Source organism: Diaporthe amygdali, assembly GCF_026229845.1.
Source record: "Diaporthe amygdali strain CAA958 chromosome Unknown NODE_14_length_1008325_cov_65_372321, whole genome shotgun sequence".
NCBI lineage: Eukaryota > Fungi > Ascomycota > Sordariomycetes > Diaporthales > Diaporthaceae > Diaporthe > Diaporthe amygdali.
The window spans coordinates 503890-528088 of record NW_026517034.1 but is presented as its reverse complement, the minus strand read 5'-3'; the positions used below and the strand labels follow the sequence as shown (position 1 = coordinate 528088).

Below are 24199 nucleotides of genomic sequence, written 5' to 3'. Positions count from 1 at the left end.
TCTACGTATGACCTGCCCTTGAGCAGCCAGCAGTCCAGTTCAGACCTTTCAGAACCTCCAGACTTCACAGAAGAAGAAATCGCACAATTCTCAGCCACAATGACCCCACGAACTCGTTCTCAGCGCGTGGCCGAGGAGGACAACGTCTCTGCCCATGGTCAAGCAAAGCCAAATGGCGACTCAGCTGTGACAAACAAACGACCTATGAAGAATGGACCGACTTGCGACAAGGACAAGGACGAAATAGTCGCTGAAATCGAGGTTGGAACTCGAGCCAGCAGCCGGCGCAGAGTCCCCTCCAAACGCGCTCAGGTCACATTTTCGCCGTCAACCTCATCTAAGACACCTGCCTTGAAGAAGCCAAAGACGAGCACCAAGAAGTGGACGCCAGAATATGTCACCCAGAACAAGCAGTCACCTTTGGCCAACAAGGACTTGCGGGTCAGTTTACTTGCCATAATTCTGACCTCACTGGTGTACTAACATACAACCCCAGGCCCTTCTGCTGCACCCTGGCGCATGGGATGTGCTCGATGACGAGGACAAGAAGGAGGTCCTCGCTCTTTTCCCGGACACAAGACATATCTTGAATGCCAATACACCCGATGCTCGTCCAAACATCATGTCCCTCCAAAATGACAACAACTTCCGCCACGACACAGAGGAGTATGTGTCCAATCTCAAAGCCGGCATGCATGATCCTGTTTGGCTTCGAGATGCTTGGGCCGCTCATGAAGCCCGCGCGGCCGGTCAATTCGACGAGTACTGCATCCGGAGGCTTGAGGTGGACTGGAAGACAACTATCCCTGACGAACTGAAGCCCGAGCATCTACGACCTGCCCCTCCGACCGAGTCCAAACAGGAGGCCAAGGGTGAGCCCCAGACCGAGGGTCTGGCCTCTACCAATGGACTTGCCAAGGATGGAGAAGCTGCCGATGCTGCTCAAGCGGACAGAGCTCATGTTGCCATTGTTGCCAATGGCTCTATCAAGCTGGACGAGGCCAACGGGTCCCAAGTGACGGAGATTCATGCCGACACCAACGGTGACGTCGATATCCAGGATGTCGCGATGGCTTCAAGTGCCGATGAATCTGCCGAGACCGTCACGAATGATTTTCAGAAAGTTTCCGTGGACAACATTCTCGCAAAGGTGAATAGCAACCCCGAGCAGATGGACACTGCTCAAAGTGTAGACTGAGGGCGCTGTGGTCTTCGTGATCCATTGCCATCGACACTTGTCCATCTTCTAGCAGTGCTAAGAAGATAAATTGGGGATTTTAGATGGATCCTGTCTGCTCTTTTTCCGGGCAGGAATACAGAAACCAGTCACTTATTTCATCAAGTGAGATTGCCGTCAGGACACCAAAAATGGGATACAGGGCTAGAGACCGAGCCCTCAGTGCTCTGGCTCCTGGTTTGTGACAGCTACGGGCCAGCCTGTGATACTTGGTCGTTGATCTATGTATGATCAAAAGAGGGTCAAGATCTTGAGGAGAGTGGGTGAAAGATAGGCTGCCAGTGACGTGGATGGGACTCGGCAGTCCAATATGAACGCAGTCTGGTCACTAGATGGGATGATACGAGTGCACTTTAAGACCTGTGGAGTTGCTTGACACAACCACAATGATAGAGCTCATCTGAGCAAGAATGATTTGATGAGGGGTTTTGGGCGAAGTCGAGACATTATCAGGATCGGCACTGGCATCAGAACAGAGCCTTTTCGCAGGCGTTGTGACTCGGAGATACCAAAATGTACAGCAGGTTTAGATCTCGTCTTCTTCGTCATCGAAATCGTCCTCCCGTCCCATTTCGTACAATATCCTCCCACCCTCTCCACCACCAATATCTGTTTGTGCGTCAAAGTACGGCAGCACAATCCCGTCTCTGTCTTTCCGCTGCTTCTCAGTGAGACCCAGGTTGAAAGTGGTCTCGGCGAGGTCCTCCTCATCGGCCTGGCCATTGTCCGCGTCCTCGGGCGCAGCGAACAGCGGGTGATCCGACAGTAGTGACAGAGCACCCGCCGCAGAGCCCTGGGGCACGAGCACGAACCTCTCGACCACGGCGCGGCCGCTCCGCCTCCGGAGGTCCATCTCGACAACGACCCCGGCGCCCTTGCCGCCGCCCGCGGGGCCGTTGACGCCGACCAGCACGCCCTCGCGGCCCTCATCGAGCCCCCACGCCGGCTCCGGCAGGCTCCTGTTCTGGGCGCGGCGGCGCTCCACGGCCTGGTGCAGGCTCGACACGCGCAGCACGGCCGTCGCGAGGTGGTTCAGCACCGTCAGCGGGTGCGGCTCGTACTCGCTCAGCGCGGCGGGCGCGAGGGCCAGCGGGATGTCGGCGTGGTAGGTCGCCACGAGGGAGATGGACGGGTGCGTGAGCAGGCTTGACAGGAATGGGGTCAGGTGCCTGGGGTGGGTTGCCGACAGCGGGTTGAGGGTGTCTATTATGAGCAGTGTTCCTAGGTTTGGATCAGCCATTTGTTCATTTTCGTGGTGGGGTCCGGCGTGTGACATAGGCTCACTCTGTGATGATGGTGATGATGAGGCGTTCCTAGCTGTGGGAGGCGGGAGTGTAGGGTAGTGAGAGGTGATCTCAGCCCGTAGCTTTTGTAGCGGCTTGCCGCTAGCTCGAACGAAGACATCTGCATTGCCAGGCTTTTTTATTGTGGCAAAGGATATGAATATGACTCTGGTGTGAGATATCTATGTAAGCTGTCAACTAATGGTCATGTATGATATGGCCTTGTGGAGGGGGTCTACCTTTGCTCGTGATGTGAACTCCTGCAGCAGTGGAGCTGCGCCTTGCTCCAAAGTATCGAGTACCAGCGTCAGAGGGCTGGCATTATCTCTGAGGTTGAGTAGTTTCTGGAGCAGCAGCAGACTGTGAGATCGCTTGTGAGCTTGGGCCGAGGGTGCCATACTGGGCAGTTCCCAGGTCAACAAAACGCCGCAGTTCAAGGAGGCAGAATAATCTGTTTTGTGAATCTACAAGTCCAGCACGAATATGAACATATGTCTGTGGGTACTTGGTGGTCTGCCTCTTCTTTAGCATGTGAAAATGTTTACTCGTCTAACGGCCATGACACCGTCTGATCGGGTCAGTAAATGAAAGTAGGCCAATACAGGGGTGGGGTCTACAGTGGATCGCCCGCTAGAAAATCCCAGCTACAGCCCTACGGGTGATCTGTGCTCGCAGCCTTGTATCAGCCGCACCTGCCTGCCCCAGTTTGAGCTCCACGCCTCGGAAGCCTAAGCTCAACCTCGACCTCGACCTGTGATCGATCACCTCCATATTGGAGACATTTCAGTCCCGTTGCCCGTTTCCACCCCCCCGAACACTCAGATGCAGGCAGACCGGTCCTCACGCCGCGGCGGTGGCCGTCCGCCCAGGGAAAGGGACTTTGGGTCCGGCCGCAGAGGAGGAGGTGGGAGAGGATACAGAGACGATCGCAACCAGGACCGCGACCGCAGGCGGTACGACGATGACCGCGACGACGACCGCGACGACAGACGACGCTACCGCTCCAGGTCCAGAGATAGGGATAGGGACAGGGATAGGGACGGAGGGAGGCCCGGAAGAGACAGAGACAGCAGGCGTGACCGCTCCAGGTCGCGTGACAGACCACATCGCGACGGACGCCCGCCACGCGACGCACACGACTCCCGGCGTGGGCGGGACTCTGATAGCAGAGATGAAAGGAGCAGGGGCAATGGAACGCCCAGGCACAGAGATGGTATGTGGGGCTTTCCTTCAGAGTTCTACACGAACACAATCACTGACATTCTTCAAGATCCTCGCCGGAGATCCGCATCACCCAAACGCAGCGGCAGTCCTCCCACGGCAGACTTACCTCACCGAGGGAAAGGTGGCGTCGATAGATCCAACGCAAACTCTTCTATGTCCGTCAAGGTATCGCGTCAAGACGGCGAGCGTGAACGCGGCCGTCCGAGGGACGAGGAGGAAGAGGTTTATCATGATGATCGCGACCGACGGCGAGGGGCTGATGGCCGGAGAGACGACGACGAAGATGCTGAGCCGATGGATCAAGACGAAGAGGAGATCGACGTCGAAGATGGCGGCATGGACGATGACATGGCAGCGATGATGGGCTTTGGGGGGTTCGGGTCCACCAAGGGCAAGAAGATCGTGGGCAACAACGTCGGCGCTGTTAGGAAGGAGAAGAAGACCGAATACCGCCAGTACATGAATCGCGTCGGCGGTTTCAACAGGCCGCTCAGTCCTGGTCGCTAATATGGCCATCACGAGAGCAATACCCACCGTTCGAGGCTACAGCATTTCCTGCTTGGTTGAGAATTTGAAGCGAGGCCTTCTGAGGTCAGTTCATGATGCTCAAGGAAGTGTCAGATGAGGCAGGTTGGTAACAGTCTAGCAACCCACACAGTACATCGCATAATGGCTCAATTATTTACTTAGCGAAAACTTCCTCTTTCTTCCTGGCCCATTAGACATGGGAACGATGTGTCCTTTTCGTGCCATGGGCAGCCGGATTGCTTTTCATCCATCGCTGCGCGCATGAAGTCGCACATGGGTTGCTTTTCATTTCATCTTCGTGATCAGCGCTCCCATCAATGGTAGGTATAAAGTCAAATTGACGGCTGGTACTTGAGTGAGTCTCGGCCGGTTACGTCCACCACTTGCTCTCCACGGGCCAGTACGAGACGAGAGGCAGCGCTTGACTCGTCTGACTTGCTCCACAGTTTGATCAATCGAATGCCTGTATCACATCCAATTTCATACGGAATGCGATCCCTGAAAACCCGACACTTAGCAATTGGCGAGATGGGATCAAGTCCTCTATTAATTACGGATTCGGTTTTACGCACTTCAATGATTACGTATATGCACTCCACATATCCAAATTACCAAAGACATTGCTAAAGATACAACGTGCGTGTGCAGTCGAGTCTTCAGCGGCCTGCACTCAGTACAGAGGCATTGCTAAAAGACCTGCTGCACTCGCACAAGCCAGAAGCACACAGACAAAAGCGGCCGACCCTACGCTCTCACTCCTGGACGCAGCACTCACACTAGTAGTCCCAGTGGGCGCACCGCCACTCGTTGACATGGTACCATCCACACTCGCCCCAGTCGTCCGGCTCGGCAAGGTCGAGCCCGTCGCAGACACAGCCGGCCCTGTCCCCGTCCCCGTCCCCGAAGAAGTCAAGGTCGCCACCGCCCCGACGTCGACCAGGCTCGTCGGGTTCGGGCACCCCAGGCTGCTCAGCTCCGACACAAGGACGCTGTTGTACCGGGACGGGGACCAGTCGGAGAAGAAATAATACGTTTCTTTAGCGACTCCATCCGTAACGCGAACGGGCACGCTATGCCGCACCACATCGCACTCCGCCAGGGTGGTCTTGGTCGTGGACGCGGCGCCCTCCGTCTCCCAATGCGAGCAGTCGCCGCTCATCGGGTCGTCGCCGCCGGACGACCCCAGCTCGCAGCGCCAGGTCGTCGCGGCCGCGTCGCGCGGCGTGAACGTCCCGCCATAGATCGACCCTTGCGTGTGGTACAGCTCGGCCGGGAAGAGGCCGCCCAGGAGGCACTGGTCGTCGGGATTCTCCTCGCGTGTGCTGCCGCTGCCGCTGCTACTGCTTCCAGTTGGGCAGGCGAGCTGGAACCGCCAGAGGCTCTGGTACGGATCGTCTGGGACGGGACCCGCCGCGATGAGAGACGCGTCGAGGCTCAGTGGGCGCGCGCCATAAAGGAAGACTGGGAAGAGCGGTGCGGATGTTGTCAGGGGTTGATCGGTAGGTCTCACCGGCGTTGGCGACGTCATTGGTGTTGGCGCTTCCATATCCTCTCCTTGTATTGTAGAATTTGAAATGTTGTGTTGAGATTGACTCAATTGCGGTGAGAGAAACTGGCAAATGCTGTGTGAATGAGACTCATGGTAGCTAGCTGTTATATGTAGGCCCTTTTCATTGCAGGACTTATTTAGCCGGATCCTACTTGCCAAGGTGTCGTGAAATTGGACCAACAACAACGCTTGCGCGCTGCATCAAGCACCTGATTCCCGCAGGATGATGCTGCTTGTTTAGTGCTTCACGACCTGGTCGATGCCAAGTATGGTGCTAGAATTTTTCTACTATGAGAACTACAGCTCAAAACTACTTCTGGTGTGCTTTGATACATCCAATTACGGTCTGGAGTCCAATACTTCTCTCACAGCTCATCCACCCCCACAAACTTTTGCTGCTCTCCGTCCAAGTACTTCTCATAATTTTCTGGGGCTTCATCTTTCGTTGCATGGTCATCCTCAGCCCCCTTAATGCCAACAATGAGATAGTCTTTGACGATTGCCGTCCCATTCCTCAGTGCCTCCATCTCCTCCTTGGTACAGGTCATAGACTGGAGTATATAGCACTGGCCCTTCGGCACAGGCATGAGCTCGTTCTTCTTCCACCACGTATCCCTAGTCCCCTCCGTCTTAAAGATGTCCACGTCGCTCTTCCAGCCGCCTGTGGCCCTAAGGTCAACGGTGCCCGTGGCGATATCCTTGTTGAATAAGGCTCTCTCGAAGATCCTCAGGCTCGCCTCTGGCTGGTAGCTCGGGACCATATGGCCTGATTGGTACACACGGGTAAAGCTGAGGTTACCGTGTTGCCGGGTGAGGCCATACGGCACGAACGGGGGCTGGTCAGCCGACGACACCGTCATGGCCGTGTAGCCCGCGTTTGCGAACGCCTTCTGATGACGGTGTGGGATCGCGAGGGACGCCGCCTCTCCGCCGATCCAGTTGCACGCAAGATCTCTGTCGCCATACATCATGTGGACCTTGACACCGTTGTCAAGCAGGTCCGCCAGGCCTTCCAAGTAGCCTCCACGCGCCATATCGCCATGTTTAACGAAAGCCTGAGACACTATTGGGGAAACCCAGGTGAAGTTGACCGGCACGCCCAGCGCGCGTTGAACCCACTCCTGGTTCAGCCAGCCCAGGTGGTAGTTTAGGGGGAAGGAGTCCGCCGAGGGATGCGTGACGTCGAACCAGCCAAATTTGCCAGATTCCATATACGGCGTAACGAGAATGTCCTCAGAAAACACCGACGCGTTGCTGCAGTACGACTCAACGTAGCTCACGTCCAGGTTTGGGCCGTCCGTGGCCTCGAGGGCTTTGGAGAGGCGCTGGCACTCCCGGACCTGGTCGAGGATTCCGTCGGGCCGGTAGAGTTCGTACAGCTGCTTATGCTTTATCGTGTCGTTGACTGCCTTGACGCCGTAAGTGTTGTTCCAGGCGAAGAAGGAGTAGCTCTCATCCTGGACAAGGACGTCGATGTACGCGTTGACAAGCCCCAGGGTGTCAAGGTGCAGATAATGCGTTCCTGGCCCAGAGATTTCTCCGTTGGCGATCTTCTGGTTCTGTTTGTGGAAAAAGTGCATAACCTTCGGGCCGTAATGGCCACCGTAACTCTCAGCCCACAAGCTGATCTTCTCATCATGGGGCTTATACTCGGGAAACTCTTCAAACCAGGTCTGAGCAAAATGCCACAGAGCAACGGCCGCATGGTCCGTCGAGTTTGGCGCGAGTGTCGAATTCTGGCTCGCAAATGTGCCAACGTAGAATGTTGAATTGGTCTCTGGGATACCATCTGCGAAATCATCCAACTTGATAGGGAATGATTCCTCGTGCGAGTCGTCCATTAAATTCATGGCCAAGAGGTCATATGTCCCATTGTGGAGGGTATCGTACGAGAAACCAACCTGGACTGGCTGGTCAATGTAGAGAACATTGACCTCATTGTTCCAGCTCCACGGGTTCAGTGTCGAGCTGTTGCTGTCGGCGTTGATCGCGCAGGGCCCGTTCTCGGACAGCATACCCAGCAGACTCGAGGCTCCCGGCCCGCCGTTCAGCCAGATGGATAGAGGAGCATGATGAGGGTCCTTGCGGGACTCGATAAACCAGAAAAATGTGTTGATGGGATAGTTCTGGTTCTCACCCTTCTCGTTGAGTGAGTTTGGGGGGAGATGGACATAACCGCTGTAGCTTTTGACGCCTGGTGTGGTCTCGCATATTTCCGGGTTCTTGTAAGAGATGGTTATGCCCTCGTGGTGCTTTGACCGTACTGTTTTGATTCCTTCACGCGGAGGGGGGAATTGAGCGTTCGAGAATCGGGCGAGGCCCGCCGCCGCAGCCAGCAAGGAGGTGACCAGCATCGTGGGCTGTTCAAACCTCAGACCACAATCGATATTCCAGCCGTCTCAAGAATCTCAGGCTTACGTGGTAGTAGATGCGATGCGAGGAACTGAACGCATGAATGGCAAAGCCGACATTTGTAAAAGAAGGTCAAGGTTCAATTTTAAACATGGTGATGTCGACAAACGGACAGACTCAATGGTGAGGAGAGATCTCCCAGCCCCTGCCGATAGCTAACTTCCCGAATAGGGAGGAGGCCCGGAAAGTCGGATAAGCTTGGCCAGTGTGGAGTGTGGGGATGGTTTCTCATCCCTCTGCCGGAGTAAGAATCGGGGTTCCAGCAGCTCCAATGCCGACACCGATATCGACGGCTTCCTGCTCCATGCCGGATCGATAATGCGCCGCTTTCCCACTCCGAGTTGCAGGGCTTATATCTACAATACACATTGCGTGCGAGTGTCGACGCACGCACGCGTTGCTTGCTGTCTAGCAAGGCGACGTGCCAGTTTCTTCCAACTTCGTATGTCACATTCGGCTCCACGGGCAATCAAACTATCGGTGCTTTCTCGTTGTCATTATCATTCATGGTTCTTCTGTGGTATTCTACCTCATCTGTAACAATCCATCTTGGACAGCGCCCACATGGACACTGCCTCGATTGGTGGCCACTTGTCTCATCGTCCGCCATCTTCTTTGAGACTAAATGTGCTCGATAATCTCTCATTTACCACCTGCAGGAACCCCCCGTGAAGCATCTCACCCTCAAAACGGAATCAAGGGGTGATCTAGTCCAATCCGGGGTCTGAGAAGCAAGGCCGCACGTATGGTTACTGTCTTCGTTGTCTTTTTGCTGCCCTCTAGGCGTATTTGTGGCCAATCTTGTCGTTCTCCTCTCGTAGCTGCCTCAACTGCCTGTCAAAGTCCTTGTTGACCCAGTCCACGTACGCTGACCAGACTTGGCACTGTCCGCTGCCCACACTCCCCTTAAGTTTGTCAGACAGAAGCAGGGTCGTCCGGAGCACGCTACGAGCCGCTTCCTCCTGCTTCTCGTACTCCTGCTTCACAGAGTTCTCCTTGAGTTTGGTAGACAATGTAGCTCGGAATGCCTCCGCGATAGTGTCAAGGCGCCGTTGTGTCTCTTGGGGGTCAATGACTGCCAGCTTGGAGAGCATAAGATTGCTCATCGCCCGAATATCATTGTCGTCTTTGAGTCCTGCAATGATGCGGTCGTACAGCTCAATGATGCTAATTCTGGGCATGGCGATCTCCATCAGCGCGTACAGTGACTCGTACGCACCCTTGCGGAGCTCAAGCCCATCATCCACCATGATCTTAAAGGGACCCATCATGACTTCACGAATCAGCTCTGGCTTGACAGTCGATTCTCCAAGAACGAATGGCATCAACTTGTTCAGGTGACCCAGGACCATGTCGGGTTTGTTGTTTGCCGCTGAAGTAAAGGTCGACATAGCCAGTCGTCGAATGTCCATATCTGGGTCTTGCAGAATTGACGTGAGCATCGATATCAAATAGTTCTGTAGAACAGTGTCGAATTTGTCCCCGCTGTCTGCAAAGGTGTATCGCAATGCTTGGACAGCAATGCCTCGCACAGCTGGCGTGGGGTTGCCCAGAAGTTTCTGCGGCAGCTTGTTAGCAGCATTTCTTGATCTCAGCATTAAGAAAGCAACTTACATCCAACTTAGGGATAAAGGTCTCAGGGTCAACAACCGCGAGGCGTCCCACGCACTCTGCGCAAACCGCCTTGTTGTCCTCGCCTTGCGAAGCTTCTAGCAAGCAGTCCCAGATCGGCTGCGCAAAATCACTGATGTTGGTCTTCTGCAACAGGATCTCCTTGATTGACTGCAAGAGCAAGTATTGTTTGGCACCGGCATTTTGAAAGCTCTGCAGAATCACTGGCAGGTACACCTGTGCGTTGCCGGCTGCAGCACGGCCCAGCGCCATTGCCGCCGTCAGTGAGAACTTGTCGTACTCGTCGCCAAAGTGCTTGGTGAAGATTTCGGGCTTCAGAGGTGATTTAGGGCCCAGTCTCAGCGCCGCTTCGCCAAGTACGCTTAGAGCCAGGCTGCCTCGAGCCTTGTCCTCAGCGGTCTCAGCCTCGGTTATAAAGCTGTTGATGTCTACCCCACCCGTTCCGCCGCTGGCTACCAAGAGGGTTCCAATGACTTTGCCCACGGTCGAAGGATCCCCGCTGACACCGACGTCCTTAAGCATCCGTGTCATCAGCTCCTCGCCAGCCCCAGATTGACCAATCTGGGCGATGAGGTCCAGCAAGGGACTCAAGACTGCATTGACCACGTTCTGCTGCACGTAGTCACAGATTGCAGTGTCGAACTTAGGATCAACAACGTATTTCGCATCCACCTTAACCAAGCTAGTCAGTATTCGGAATGTCGGCCCATGTAGCTGAGCATCGGTGTTAGCGATGATCGGCAGAAGAGCCTCGATCAGGTTCTCGAGTGTCGCTTTATCCAGGGCCTGTTGTCCTGTGGCGGAAACAAGAAGATGCTTCAAGGCCTGAATACTTGATGCTCTCAAAGCACGGTTCGCCTTTCTCACTTGAGCCGACAGCTCCAGAGTCACATCTCGCGCCCAGTCAGGATCGAAGTTGGGCGAAGGATGGGCGGCGATCTCTTCGACTGCTCGCACAGCAGCGAGACGTGTAGTCTCGTTCTTGAGCCTATCGGCGATGATTGACAGACCCTTATTCCGCTTTTCGGCAGAAAGAAGGGTGGCTCCTTCACCGTCACTTGTGCGGGCGAGTAGAGTACCCAATGCATGTATGGCCTTTTGTCGCACCTCGGCATCTGCGTCAACAGCTGTGGCCCTCTCGACAGCCACGTCGTACAACTTCGACAACTCTGATTTGTACTTTTGTGCCGTCTTTTGCGAACGTGGGGGCGTAATGGCTTTACCAATCTCCTCCACGGTCTCTATCGCTTGGGAGGATATCTTGTAGAAACGGTCATCCGCAGCACTCACAACTCCGCTGACCATCTTGGTAAGATAAGGCTGCAGCAGGCTCGACGAGTGCGTCTTAGCGACGTCGCTGAGAAGTTTGAGAGCCGCAACACGCAAGGTAGATGGCGTGGCAGAGGCGGCCCCGCCACTTCCAGACAACGAGGTCGACGTGTTGGAGGCTGCGTTGGTCTTGGCTGCATCGATGACGAGGTCAAAGATTTGATCCAGATGGTCGGAAAGACCACCTTGCTGAACAAGAATCAAATCATCCAAGAGATTCATAATCGCTTGCTTGGTAGGGATCGACTTGCCCTTGAGCAGCTTCGTGGACGCCTTCACCAGTTGCGGCGTGATTTTGGCGAGATCAGCACGGGGTCCAGTGGAAGGGATCTTCTCAGCAGTAGGCGATACCAGACCATTTCCATCAGAACGAGCGGTGGCAGAGACACCGCTGCTCTGCCGTCTTCGCTTGCGGCTCTGGGTCTGCGGAGATTGGGTGACATCCAACAAAAATTCCGGAATGATGCCCTCTCCCGTCTTTCGAACAAGAAGAGAAAGGGTAGAAATGACTTCCAAGCGGACATTTTCCTCACGCTCGTCGAAACGCTTGACTAATGGCGGTGCAATCTGGCCGTAGAGCACGCCGCTATCCAGAAGATCACCGTTGCTTCTCGTGGAGACGAGTGTGTGAAGTGCTTTGGCAGCACACCTGCGTGCCTTCCAACTAGCGTCATCGTCGTCATCAAAGCCTGCCCCGGCCTCAAACTCATCGTCGTCACCAAAGTCGTCTTCCTCTTCCTCCTCCTCTTCCATGTCTTCGTCCTCGTCCATCGCATAGTTGGGGTCGTATTTCAAATATCGAAGGGATGCTGCAATGGTCTCATCGGTATATGGACGCATCTCCGAAGGGCAAGAGGCCAGGTAAGCTTCGAGGGCCAGCAGCGCTGCCTCACGGACCTCGGAAAACTCCAAGCCCACGTCGTCGCCCTCGCCAATTTCCTCAAGATGGCTTTGCAAATCCTCCTCGGCCAAAAAGGCCAGAGTCAGCTGTACAACATCGCCAATGTGCTTACCAAAACGATGTGGAATGGATCGTGCCATAGAGCCCATAATGGTCAGGTAGAGTCGCTGGGTGACGGGGTCGGTCTTGGGGTTCTTGAGTACCGCCACAGCGCGATTGAGGAATGCAATCAGTTGATCATCCTGCAGATGGACAGCCAGGATCGAAAGGGCTATCACGGCCTTCTTCCTGACTGCTGACGTCGCCTTTTGGTTGTCAAGCAGTCCTAGGATAACATCTTGTAGAGCCTGAACTTCATCTTGTGGTGACAGCATGGTTCCGAAACACTTCACAACCTCGATGATGACGTCGACGGCATCGGCGTTCACGAGGGCGTCATCCTGGATGATTCCTTGCCCTGCTGGGGGCAGGCGAACACTGCCACTAGCCTTGGCCGCCTGAGAAGTGCGACCCAAAAGCCTGGGCATCAGCACCCTACTGATACTAGTGTAGGCTTCGATGACCTCCTTTGTGGCGGCCTGGCCAGGCTGAGGTCGTGGAAGAGCTTCGATGACATTACGAAGGGCCAGAGCGGGAACGGAGTTGTCGACGGAGTTCTGGAGCTTCAGAGTGGTAAGCTTCTCAATCAGGGGCGCAATGAGGTTTGTAGGTGTTTTCGCGACGAGAGGCCCAAGGCTGCGTGGGGAAAGGAAGATCAGCATGGGGTCACTTTAGTAGCGATAGCAAAGGTAGAATGGAGACTTACCATTTGATCGCCTGGTTCTGAACCTCACCGTTCTGGTCATCCAAGGCCTTGACAACGTGATCGATGGTGCGGGCGGCAGTGTTGTAGTCATGATGTAGCATGTCATTCTTGGCATTAGCGAAGACAGCGATCAAGTCGTTCAATGCCATGAACCTGAAGTCAGGGTCCGTGTCGTTCAGCTTGCCAAGGAGCGAGATGACCGTGTGAGAGGTCGGGTTCGGGGGTATGCTCGTCGCCATCGTGGATGATGAGGGAGGGGTTGATGCCCCAGCGCGAGGGGTTGATACTTGTTCGACGTGGGAAGAATACAGGAACAAGTGGGTGGTCTGAGGGCGTAAGGATGGAAATTTCGTCAATCGTCAACAATGATGCCCTCCCTGTCCGTATCCGTCGCCGCAAGAACAACAACAAGAAAAGATGATGAAGGTCCAAACAAATGCAGATGGGGGTCATCTAGTGTTGGTGTCGAAGGAGCAGCAACAACAGCACCACAGGAGCTCGATGGTGGGGTGCTCGTCTGCTGCTGTGGGGAACCTTTGGAAGTGACGCCCACCTTGAGCAGTCCGTGCTCAGGCGGCAACGGCCCCGCTGCCTAGAATTGCCCCACATAAGCATGTACCTAGCTACTTAATCATAAGGCAGGCTCGGTGGGCGCGATGCAGGCTGGGTGTTAGCAACTGGTCTGTCTGCATCCACTTTCGCCATCACCTAAGCATCTTCTCATAGCTACGAATTCTCGTGCTCAAATTGCCTTATGGTTGAATGGGATTCCTTTGGTAGAAGAACCGAGGTGTTCATCCCACGCCCATAGAGGGAGAGAGCTGCCCCAGCAGACAACAAAAGACCAGTAGTAACTCAGTCAATTACCAGCGTTATCTCTTTCTCGCAACTCGCCTAAATTTTGAGGCTGATTCTGGGCTGGACGAGTTTCACCGATAGGTCGGAACAGCGCTTGCAAGACAATGCCCAGGCATATCACATTTGAAGGCTAATAAGGAACTATATTTCTTTCAGAGCTCTTTTATACCCAGCAATGCTTCAAAACATACTCGGTTCACTCTATTCACATGAACTCAAGCCTGTTCAAATTGTTAGACCTGATTCACTGAGTCTGCAATTGTTCCGCATTTTGACAGAAGATGGGGGAAAGCTGTTAGAGGAATGGTAAGTAGGTGCATTTTAGGATGCACAGTAGAAGGACAAACTACCAATTCGCGAGAGAGTATTATGGTGTCCTTTAAGGAATACAAGGTGCTGGTGACAACTTTTGTGGGAAACAGGAAATTGGAAGCGCTGAATGAAGTACTATTTGATGTGAAGGGCCGAGAGAAGCGTGTGGGTCAGATTCTTGGCCATTGTTTCTACAAAATAGACACATGACATTGTACAATGACGCTGTCCAATGTTTGAGGCCCTAGAACAGCGAGATGCTGAGGTAGGGATATTGTGATTACTATATAAACCTCGGAGCACTTCTGTTCATTTGTCCGTAGCTTGGGTTTGATTCCGACTAGCTGAGGAATCAATTGGGAAAATGCTTGCAATTGAACAAATAGCATGGCACTGCTCTTGCTTCCCTGCGATGGTTCAAACTTTTCATCTTACTGTGATAGTGTCTGGATCCTAAATTCGCTGCATAGCATCTTTCATTCTACAGCCCTTCGATTTGGCCTAGCCTCCAATTTTAAGATCTCCATCGTTATACGCTGCCTCAAAAGCGGCATGTCGTAACGGAAAGAACTGGTTAAAGCGAGCTATCAGTGTCAGCTTTGCTCATCTCCAGCTTTCAGTCTTGATGTCTGAAGTCCCGACCGAAGTGTTCTGGAAGGGCCTTACAAGCTGACCAGATCAAATGTTTAGGCTTCACTCCAAGCTGAACTGCCGAATCCTTTTATCAATAGCTCATTCAGTGTAGGATTCACACCTCAACTAAGGTTGATGTTGGCTACCCTGCAGCTCTAAAGGGCCTGTTAGAAGACATTAGCTCCGAATGGGACTCATAAGAGTGTGCATGATGCTTGCAACTCGGCCGGTTTGTACTAAGCGCGCTGGTGGATATGCCTCAAAAGGATGTGTTTGCGGACGCAAATCACAAGATATATTCTTGGCACTTTACGAAGGTGGGCGACAGCAGAAGAGAGACATTGCCATTACCTTAAGAGACAGTTGGTAGCGTGCCTGGCTAACCAACTTCGGGCGCGCACTGCAGGGACTTGGTGCATAACTACATGCAAGCTCACCAGTGGCACTAAAGGAGACACCAAAATGTCTTCCAGCTTTCGTTGACGTCAGATCAAAGGTATGGTCTTTTCAGGTGAATCTTTGTCGTCAAATGTGGAGGCCCTTCCCGAACAGAGCCTCAAAACGATCGGCGCCACCAGAGCCTTGCTAGCCCACATTAATATCAAGTCTAATGGTCATACATACTCAGCATCAGGGCTCGACCCCAGGTCAGGGCTCACGCCATGTATACGAACTACGTCTCAAAACTTCAAAAGACGTCTCTCAGAATGATTCTAGCTCCCTCATAGACAGTTACAATTGACTTATATCATCCTTCAATTTATTGCACAACATTCTAGAACCAAAGATGTCTATCATGAGAGGCAACATCATGAACGCAACCTCGCGAGCTATTCTACGGCCTCGCCTTCAACCTCACTCGAGGCGAGCAGTCATCTCCAGAAGGTCATACGCAAGTGATATGCCGGAGCATCCTCCATCGCGCACTGAGGGCACTAGCGGTCTGCCATGGTATGTTCCATGCCCTTCCAGCCAACAGCGCTTCGCCCCACCTCCTCAATGAGTATACCCGTTGAGAGACATTCACGACACTGACATACCACCGGGTTTAGGCTCATAGGAGCTGTCGCGGTCATCCTTCCAACCACATTTTGGTTCTTGAGTAGTGGCCAAAAGGCTACGCATCACAATGACCACGACCAGCAGAAGGCGTTGCGCAGTTCACACCCCGGGATCATGAACACACCTCACAAAGATATAGAAACCAAGGCGGATGGCTCAGACTCCGACCTGCCAGAGGATGCTCCAAACAGGCCAGATAATCGTGAGAAGGTGTGTTGAGTTCAAACCTGCGAAATATTTGTTTGTCTATTCCTTGCCCAGGCACTGACCACAGACATCACCAGATCGAAAAGAAGCTGGCAGAGAAGCCGGCAACTAAGAGGGTGGACCCTATGAAGTAAATTGGCGATGTTTTATTTGGAACTCGGGCCCTAGACCTCGTTATGTATGAAAGAGACTTCACTGGCATAGAGGAGTCTACAAAGTATATGTGGCTTGAATCGCATTGTTGATCGATTGTGGCAGTACCTCAAATATACTACGTTCCACAAACGGCACCCTTCTCATGCCGGTAGTCAAAGGCCGTTATTACCGCACAGGTGTATGTGAGCGCCGCCAAAACGACGAACATGTGCATCAGCTGGTGGCTCGCTCCGAAAAGATCGAAGCGTCGAGGGAACCATTTCTCAGGAAACTTTGACCAGTACAGCGTCAGCAAAACTGCAATTTCGTGAAAGGGGAAATGTTCATCAGGAGTGCACCTGCACGGCCGCAACGGAGACTCTGCAAACTCACCTTCAACCCATACACCACAACCCCAACTCCATCACACACCACTGTCCACAACACCCATCCTAGCCCAACCCTATTCCACTCTTCTTTTAAGCCGTGCACCATCACCCCATGCGCAATGGGCAGCGCAAAACTCCCCACGCCAAAGGCACCAAACAGCGCCGCGCGGTAAGGCCCAAGGTGCGGGCCGCTGAACCGAGGAAGAAAGGTGACGGCGGAGCAGGCGACCGCGAGTGCGGTGATGAGGCCCAGGTAACCGGCCTGGAGGCGGGCGTCGCAAGGGAAGGAATAGTAGACGAGCGGCACCGTCGCGCCCCACATCAGGACCAGGACGCCCTGGAAGTCGAGCTTCATGTTGAACAGGTAAGCGGCCTCACTGTGCGACATGAAGGTGTGAAATATGGTGGACAGGATGAAGCAGAATGTCACTCCGAGGAAGTACGTGCTGCAGACGACGACGTCTGTGGCCGTTGCGGCGTGGTACCGAGTTGGTATCTCCCTGAAGACATATGCCGGGAGGCTGATGAAGACCAGGGCCCCGAGGATGTGGGACCAGATGTTGACCGTCTCATCTGCTCAAGAAGACAAATCAGCGGTTGTCAAATCGAGTCGGGCCATGGAACTTTTCAGCTGCCATGAGATGTGTTCATCCTGGAGGGGTGGCCCCCAGGACATCCAGTGTGGCTCTGTACTAAAGCGCAGAGGTCAAACAAAATGCTCCAAGGCCTCACCTACTGTGTATGTAAGTCCAGCTCAAAAGACATCCTTGAACTGATCCGCACGCCCGTCGGTACCCGGTCTGGATGTGGTCACTGCCATGTTGCTGCCACTCCTCTGTGAGAATTGTCAGCCCGCCTGTGCGCGCCACTCAGAATCCGACGCCGAAGTGAAGAGGGAGTGGGTGAATAATTCTCACCAATTTCAGACCACAAGAGCAACTCGACGGCTTTCTTTGCTCTGGCCCTGTCCTCATCAGACTGGAGGGGGTCAGACCACCTCTCAACACGCCGGAAGCTCAACCTCCTCCGCGTCCCGCCCGGCGTCGATCCCGCGACTAAAAGAGCAGCCATGAGATGTCCTTCCAAATAAAGCGGTACTGCAGGCGCGAAACAAGACAGGCCAATGACAACCAACTATTTGCAGCTCAAACTGCTTTCCCACCGATTCCTCCGAGGCTTGAGGTCAAATGCAAGTGGCACACACATCTCTCGGATCTCGTCTGGAGTTCACCACCACCACCCAGGTTTGAGGAAGGGGATTACCTAAGTGCTCCTTTTCGGCTCTTGCTGTCCCCGAGCGATGTAGCATTGACCCTCATCCGCAGATCGACCGGGCTCGGTTGTTGCTGCACGTTTGGGGATGGAGCCTCTGTGCCAAGCAGCCAATCACCTGTGGCTGGCGATGTTTCAAGAACGACGCAACGGGTAGGGGCGGGACTTGAACTTCGGACGAAGAGCGGGAAACATTCCAGAGCTTGTTTCGCTCTAACGGGGAGGGGAGCTAAGGTACTTTAGGATGTTTAAAGAAGTGTTCCAATGCTTCTCTCCCGATCTTCCGTGAAAGCCATAAAGGCGAAATTGTAATCCCTTAGATATCTATCGTGGTTCTCAATCTCCCTAGAGATGGCTGCATCAATTGGTCTGCTGTTATGTCGAAGGGGAACTAGACTGCGACGGAGCACCAATAATTCAGTCGGCACTAGCTTTTCAACCTGGTCTCATTTTGTAGAACTCATCAATTCATCCATCATTTGACTCATGATCTTCCTTTCCCTGCCCGATATTGCCTTCCTGATTTCAGAACCTACGGATCCACCTGGTAGGCACTTGTCCTGACAGACTGCCGCTTTCCCTTCACATTGTCCCCGGACGCCCCAACAAGAGACCCAGCATCATCCAGAGGATCCAAATCCCTCTCCTCCGGCGTCGCCGTGAAAGGCGGTGCCGCATAGACATCACCGCTGATCTTCCGACTCCGTCTCCTCCCAGCACGCTGGCCGTAGCCGTTCCACTCATGCTGCGATGTGCGGACATTTGCCGCCAAGTCCTGGCTCGCTCCCTTCCCGTCTCCGCCGGCGGCAGTGACACTGGCCTCGCCCAACTCCGCAGCATGCTCCTTCATGACGTCCAGGACGCCGGCGTACTTCTCAGTCTCTTGTATCAGATCCTGGTCCTGGGGCCAGAAGATGCGGCGCACGGCGCTGACTGCCAGCTCGAAAACGATGACCATGGCGAGCGCCATGATTGCGGTGAGCCACCACGTCGGCTGGCGTCCGAAGTTGTAGATGAATGCCTTACGCACGATGTACGGGCCAACTCGCGAATCATCTGTGACATGTTAGTGAACTTGTTGTGCAGCCCGAGGCGATGCTCTACCAAATTATCCTGGATGAAAGCCGTCTGTGAAAAATGCTTATACGTACAGATAGCTGAGAGAAACAGATTCCAGAGAAACCAGCCGGCGACACTGATGAAAAAGCCGATGAAAGTGACAAGGGTCTTGTTGTGCAGCTCCAAGACAAGCATCTTAATGTTGATAAACAAGACGCACACCGTAAATGCGAGGTCACCCATGGCGAAGAGCGTGTTGTCTACGCTGAAATTAATCTTCATGAAGATGCCCCAGACCCCGTAGTAGATGAGCACGGCTTCGATGACAGCCATGGAGATCCAGCCAAAGTACTTCCAGTTGTTGAAGGCCTTGTTCTTCTGCCCGTAGGTATACAGCTCGGGCACCGCAAGGAGGGTCTCGGCTTTGATATCTTGTTCGAACATACCCACCAGGATGACAGCTAGCGATGTGAAAAGGGTGTTGAATACGGCCAGGGATGCAGATTCGTATAGACTCGTCCCTGTGTATCCATTGTACTCCTGGTACAGGGCTTGTACGATGTAGAAGACGATCTCTTTCCAGAAAGTGCCCAGTATGTACTTGCCAGTCCTGATGTAGTTCCATCTCCCGTGCACAAATAGGAGCTTCTGCAGAAACCTGAATTGCGCGATGGAGTAGTCCGATATACGGGCAGCCTGGAGACCTTCACGACCCGATATGCCGATACCGACGTGGGAAGCTTGGATCATGGCGATATCGTTTGCGCCATCTCCTATGGCCAGGGTTAGAGAATTCGGGACTTGCGTACGGATGCACTTGACGAGGGTCGCCTTCTGCGCTGGTGAAGCGCGGCAACAAACGACAGAGTCGACGCGGGCCACGAGGTCAAACAACAACACCTTGAGCGACTCGTCGTCTTCGACCACGCCAAGAGTATGCCCATCGATAACAACAACAGGATGCATTATCATTCCGCGTCCAACCTCGACGAGGGTTGCGGCGATTTTCTCCTGGAGCTCGCCCTCGGTGGCATCAAGAATGTAAACCTCCGAGAAAGGCTTACATATCCTCGCAGAATGGGCGATATTGATGGCTGTCTCCCTCTTGTCGCCCGTGAGCATCCAGACCTTGATATTCGCACGGCGAAGCTTGTCAATCGTCTCCGGGACACCCTGCTGAAGCTTATCTTCGATGGCGGCAGCACCAGCCAGCTCGAAGCCCTGCTCGATGATTTCGGCGGCAGCTTCGATGCGTGTCTGGCGGTCAACAAGGCTCGTGGTTGCCTCGAGATAGACCGATTTCCACTGGTTGTAGTCGTCTTCAGGCACGTAGCGATAGGCATACACTAGAGTGCGCAGGCCTTCGGAAGCGAAATCATCGAGATGCTGGAAGCAGCGCTCGAAGACTTCGTTGTCGCTCACGGCAACATTCTCGTCGACCATGCCGTCATAAGGGTCATCTATTGCCAACGGAGACTGGAGCAGTTCGATCGACAGCCCACGTGCCCCACTGGGTTGCTGAGACTGGTAACTCTCTCCGTTCCCAGATGTGTCCCTTTCGCGACTGGTGATCCACGAGTCAACCTCATCCACAAGCGCACTTGATCGTCTCCTTTGCATGCTTGCAGATCGCTTCGTGGTGCTCTTTCTCCCAAATATGCCTGCTCTACTTGTGAGACTGCTGGTCACCCGAGCAACAGAAGTGCTATTCCTCGCGCTGTGCAGGCTCATCTTCCGCAAAGCCTTTTCCTGTTCCATGCTCTTGCGCAGGCTAGCCCTGCGGTCGACGGCGGAGGCAGTTTCCATGGCTAATCTGCTCTGCTCAAGCCGGGGCAGAATAACATTGTCAGCACCTTTAACGAAGACACATATCCGACCGTCTGGCTTGCGAATAATAATGGACATCCGTTTGCGCTTTGAGCTGAATTCTATGACATCCAGAACCTCGTAAGTCTCGGTTGCCGTGATACCGTTCTCGTCTGTAAGTTCCAGCTTGATGCTCTGCGACGAGCGATCAATGAGAAGGTATCCGAGATCTTGAGCTGCTTCAACGAGCGCTAGCTCATCAGGCGAAGCGGCTTGGAACTGTATCTCACCATCTGCTTTCTTTTCTGGCAAGCAGGTGTGGCACAAGGCAATACACAGAATGAAGTATCGCGCTTTCTTCGAGAACGGTGAGCTGGGCTTCCGCCGTATGTACTGAATAAGATCGTCCGTTCTCAACTGCTGAGGATTACTCGGTCGCGATGTAGACGTCCAGACCGAGTCTGCCCTCCGGATTGGGCCCAGGTTTGATCCTTGCTCCTCGAGAAGGAATTCCTCGACAGGCTCCGACCTCATGGTGTGCATGGAAGCTCTTGCGGTCTGATTCTCTTTGCCCTTGGTGGACTTGGCTCCTGACATCTCAATCTGTGCTTGTCTTTTCTTCCTGATCTCAGCCTCGCGTCGCAGGTCCACGTCGTGCAGCCATGCTGTACCCGCTACACTCATCTTGCGAAATCGCATGACATTCTCCGTCAGAGTTCCTGTCTTGTCCGAAAAGACATAGCTGACCTGACCCAGGTCTTCAAGGATTGTTGTGGTATTAGCGACCATGGGGGTGTCCGACACAGGGTCATACATATCGATGTCTCTTAAAAGCATGACCTGGCCAATCTTGACAATTTCCAAGGAGACATATAGACTCAATGGGATCAGGGTATTGAACGCGATGACGAAGCCGATGAGAATCTGACCAAAAGCCACTGATCCGTCGTCCAAGTACCATGCATGCCTCTCATAGTCGTCTACCCAAATGATGTTGCCGATAGAACAGCCGACAGAGAGCATGATGACAACGAAAACCAAAAGAATGACAATTTTGTTGACCCTGTACTGCATGGCTGGTGCTTTGGCGTGCACGTTCTTGCTCGCGTTCATGCGGATCTTGCATTCTTCCCCAGTATTGATCACAATACCGACGGCCTCGTTCGTGTTCCGCAGTGTCGAGCCCCTGTACACGACCTGGTTCAGGGTAAGAGGCATGGCCTCTCCATCGACAACAGCTCTGCCGTCGTAGTTGTATAGGTCTAGATTGGGGTCTTCCGAGACCACTTCCGCCTGTACTGAGTTCAGTGCCGATAGAGAACCACAGTGTTTCGTAAAGAGGGGACACGCCTGCTTGCTCTTCAAGTTTGTTTCGCCATCCAGTGCCATCGTTTCGATGTAAGCGATGCCATTGGGCCCCGTGGCATGAAGGAGCACCATGTCGGCGGGGATGTTGTCGTCTCTGCGTAGTCTGATGATATCGCCGACACGAACTTCCTCCCATTGCACTTTGGACCACTGGACGTCTTCATTTTCAGACCATGGGGGGTTCTCGTCTTCCCGCTCTTCTACCCGGTCCAGCTCTTGCATCTCACCAGCCACATCTTCACGACGTCTTCGGAATTTCTCTCGAAGCTTGCCGTGCCGCTTCTCACTTGACAAGCTCCTAGCGGGGTCCAGAACCCACACCTCAGTCCTGTTCTCAAGCTTGTCCAGCTTGTATCTTCTGTAGTCGTCCCAGCCCTCCTTGGCCATGCTGAGTGCAACGAAAGCGAACAAAGGACCGATGGTCTACCATGTGTAAGTAAGTATGTACAGAGTCGAAGATGATCATCTTGGGCGAATTTATCTACTGGTGATGGGGTCGTGAAATAAAGAAGGAGATGGGTTAGACTAACCGTATATGTTCCTGTAGTACTGAGACCGGGTATCATTTGAAGAATGCCAATAGTAAGGAAATATGCATTTGCGAGTTTGCTGAATTGGAAAAATAATTGCTTTGGAAGAAAAGACCACAGAGTATATCGGCTGGACCTGATAAAGTTTGAAATGTACGGCTTTCCCGTCCGCTCGTCCGTCAGGCTTTTGCGACGAGCCTGGCCGGGATTGAGAGGGATATGCCTCCCATCGACGCTTGGAGGCAGGGGCTTCTGGCGCAGGAGCCCTTCGTAAATCCACTTCTTGTACAAAGCCGCAACTCTCAACTTCAGCCGGCCTGTGGGTGCCCTCTTGAGGCGCTTCGTCCGAGCTCTCTGTCGAGCCACCCAGTCTTTCGCGCGTGAGACCCTTGCGCTGGCTTCCGCGGCGCTTGCCACATTCTTTACGTTTCCCCCGATCCCTCTGAGCCGTAGCCGCCGATGACGAGCTGCCGGCCCGGAGCTGGCCACCGCTTGCGACGCGAAGCTGACCCTATTGGCGTTCGATTCCCCGGCTTCCAGCCCGCCAGCTAGTACTGGGGATGACAGCTCCGGCTGTGAAGGACCATCTCGGCTCTCCCGCCATCGCCTTGCGGCTTCGGTATCCTCAACCCTGCTCTGGATGGGGTAGAGGTCCGTGTCAAGCTGCAGGTGGGAGGGTCCGTACCCACGGCGATTTTCACGACGGCTTGCATCATCCGAGAATCTGATATGTGCCCCAGACTCGCTTCTCCGAGTGCTGCTATTCGACCTTCGTGCTGAGCTGCTCCTTCCTGCATTGGCGCGTCTTCCGGTCTCGATTGATTCGCCCCCAGCTGGGGGCGATTCGTCCCTTAGGCTCGGCCGAGATGGCACCAGGGTTTCGGCCTCATGGATGTTGTCGAGCTCGGAGCGCAGTATGTCTATGCTGGTACTGCGCCGGTCTGAGCTGCCGCCTGCCATGGTGAGTGGATGAAGAATTCTAACGAGGTCATTAGGACTTCAAAGCGTCCCCTCCCATGCGGATGCGAGAAAGCCGCAGACTCATCTGGAGCCTGGAAAGTCTTTGGCAGCAAAGACTCGGCTAGTGAGTGAGACTTGTGTGGGATAGAAGCAAGTAAAGCGATAGACGTCGTTGAAATCGAAGAACGAGGGGCGTTGCCGAGCACCTTTCGTCACTCAGCAGCGAGAGTTAAGCCTAATTAGTGCAGTAAAGCAGGTGACGGTCTAAGACGGGCTCAGCTCAGCCGAAGGGGCCATTGATCTACAAATGTCAGCCACAGCCCGCCGGCTCCCTGGTCCTTCCGCGGTCCAAGGTTCCAATGACATACGAGGTACACAGCACAGCAATCAGGCAAACCGACAATCGAAAAACGAATCGTCGAAACAAATAAATACCACGTCCTCGCTCCAACCTCGATTTCTAGGTTGACTTGGAGTGAGGCACGGACCCACCCGGGGGGGTTGAACGATTCACTGCAAGGAAAGTTGGGCACGGAAAAACTTGGATGAGCACCTGACAGTGAGATCCTCGTGTGGACTATTGTTGCCCTTGTTGCCCAGGGGCAGCCGGCACGCTGGGTGTACTGAAGTACAGTATACGTGTACTAGCCCACAGTAGGTGTCATCCGAACTGCCCCGGATCCCGCGCTGTCTACCATCCGTACAGTA

The 24199-nt window shown here is 53.9% G+C and overlaps 9 protein-coding genes across 9 annotated transcripts; 3 read left to right on the top strand and 6 right to left on the bottom strand.

The window, feature by feature from the left end:
* Window positions 1–99: 99 nt before the first annotated feature.
* On the top strand, window positions 100–1198 carry J7T55_003471 (proline-rich early nodulin-like protein; the record flags this gene model as incomplete). The annotated part of the gene is made up of 2 exons (XM_053143498.1): window positions 100–441; window positions 497–1198. The coding sequence occupies 2 exons, from the start codon at window positions 100–102 to the stop codon at window positions 1196–1198; spliced, it is 1044 nt and encodes a 347-aa protein (XP_052993721.1).
* A 565-nt stretch (window positions 1199–1763) lies between these two features.
* J7T55_003470 (histone acetylation protein 2) lies at window positions 1764–2918 on the bottom strand (the record flags this gene model as incomplete). The annotated part of the gene is made up of 3 exons (XM_053143497.1): window positions 1764–2458; window positions 2522–2702; window positions 2760–2918. 3 exons carry the CDS (start codon window positions 2916–2918, stop codon window positions 1764–1766), a joined length of 1035 nt encoding a protein of 344 aa, XP_052993720.1.
* A 424-nt stretch (window positions 2919–3342) lies between these two features.
* Window positions 3343–4251, top strand: J7T55_003469 (DUF1777-domain-containing protein; the record flags this gene model as incomplete). Its single annotated transcript, XM_053143496.1, has 1 exon — window positions 3343–4251. One exon carries the CDS (start codon window positions 3343–3345, stop codon window positions 4249–4251), a length of 909 nt encoding a protein of 302 aa, XP_052993719.1.
* Window positions 4252–4942: 691 nt separating this feature from the next.
* On the bottom strand, window positions 4943–5818 carry J7T55_003468 (uncharacterized protein; the record flags this gene model as incomplete). The annotated part of the gene is made up of 1 exon (XM_053143495.1): window positions 4943–5818. One exon carries the CDS (start codon window positions 5816–5818, stop codon window positions 4943–4945), a length of 876 nt encoding a protein of 291 aa, XP_052993718.1.
* Window positions 5819–6186: 368 nt separating this feature from the next.
* Window positions 6187–8175, bottom strand: J7T55_003467 (secreted carboxypeptidase-like protein; the record flags this gene model as incomplete). Its single annotated transcript, XM_053143494.1, has 1 exon — window positions 6187–8175. The coding sequence occupies one exon, from the start codon at window positions 8173–8175 to the stop codon at window positions 6187–6189; it is 1989 nt and encodes a 662-aa protein (XP_052993717.1).
* Window positions 8176–9012: 837 nt separating this feature from the next.
* Window positions 9013–13139, bottom strand: J7T55_003466 (uncharacterized protein; the record flags this gene model as incomplete). The annotated part of the gene is made up of 3 exons (XM_053143493.1): window positions 9013–9792; window positions 9848–12830; window positions 12901–13139. The coding sequence occupies 3 exons, from the start codon at window positions 13137–13139 to the stop codon at window positions 9013–9015; spliced, it is 4002 nt and encodes a 1333-aa protein (XP_052993716.1).
* Window positions 13140–15490: 2351 nt separating this feature from the next.
* On the top strand, window positions 15491–16106 carry J7T55_003465 (uncharacterized protein; the record flags this gene model as incomplete). Its single annotated transcript, XM_053143492.1, has 3 exons — window positions 15491–15654; window positions 15756–15975; window positions 16050–16106. 3 exons carry the CDS (start codon window positions 15491–15493, stop codon window positions 16104–16106), a joined length of 441 nt encoding a protein of 146 aa, XP_052993715.1.
* A 137-nt stretch (window positions 16107–16243) lies between these two features.
* On the bottom strand, window positions 16244–17567 carry J7T55_003464 (hemolysin-III channel protein-like protein Izh2; the record flags this gene model as incomplete). Its single annotated transcript, XM_053143491.1, has 4 exons — window positions 16244–16399; window positions 16501–17069; window positions 17233–17331; window positions 17414–17567. 4 exons carry the CDS (start codon window positions 17565–17567, stop codon window positions 16244–16246), a joined length of 978 nt encoding a protein of 325 aa, XP_052993714.1.
* Window positions 17568–18300: 733 nt separating this feature from the next.
* J7T55_003463 (uncharacterized protein) lies at window positions 18301–23491 on the bottom strand (the record flags this gene model as incomplete). The annotated part of the gene is made up of 3 exons (XM_053143489.1): window positions 18301–18824; window positions 18920–22389; window positions 22668–23491. The coding sequence occupies 3 exons, from the start codon at window positions 23489–23491 to the stop codon at window positions 18301–18303; spliced, it is 4818 nt and encodes a 1605-aa protein (XP_052993713.1).
* Window positions 23492–24199: the final 708 nt, after the last annotated feature.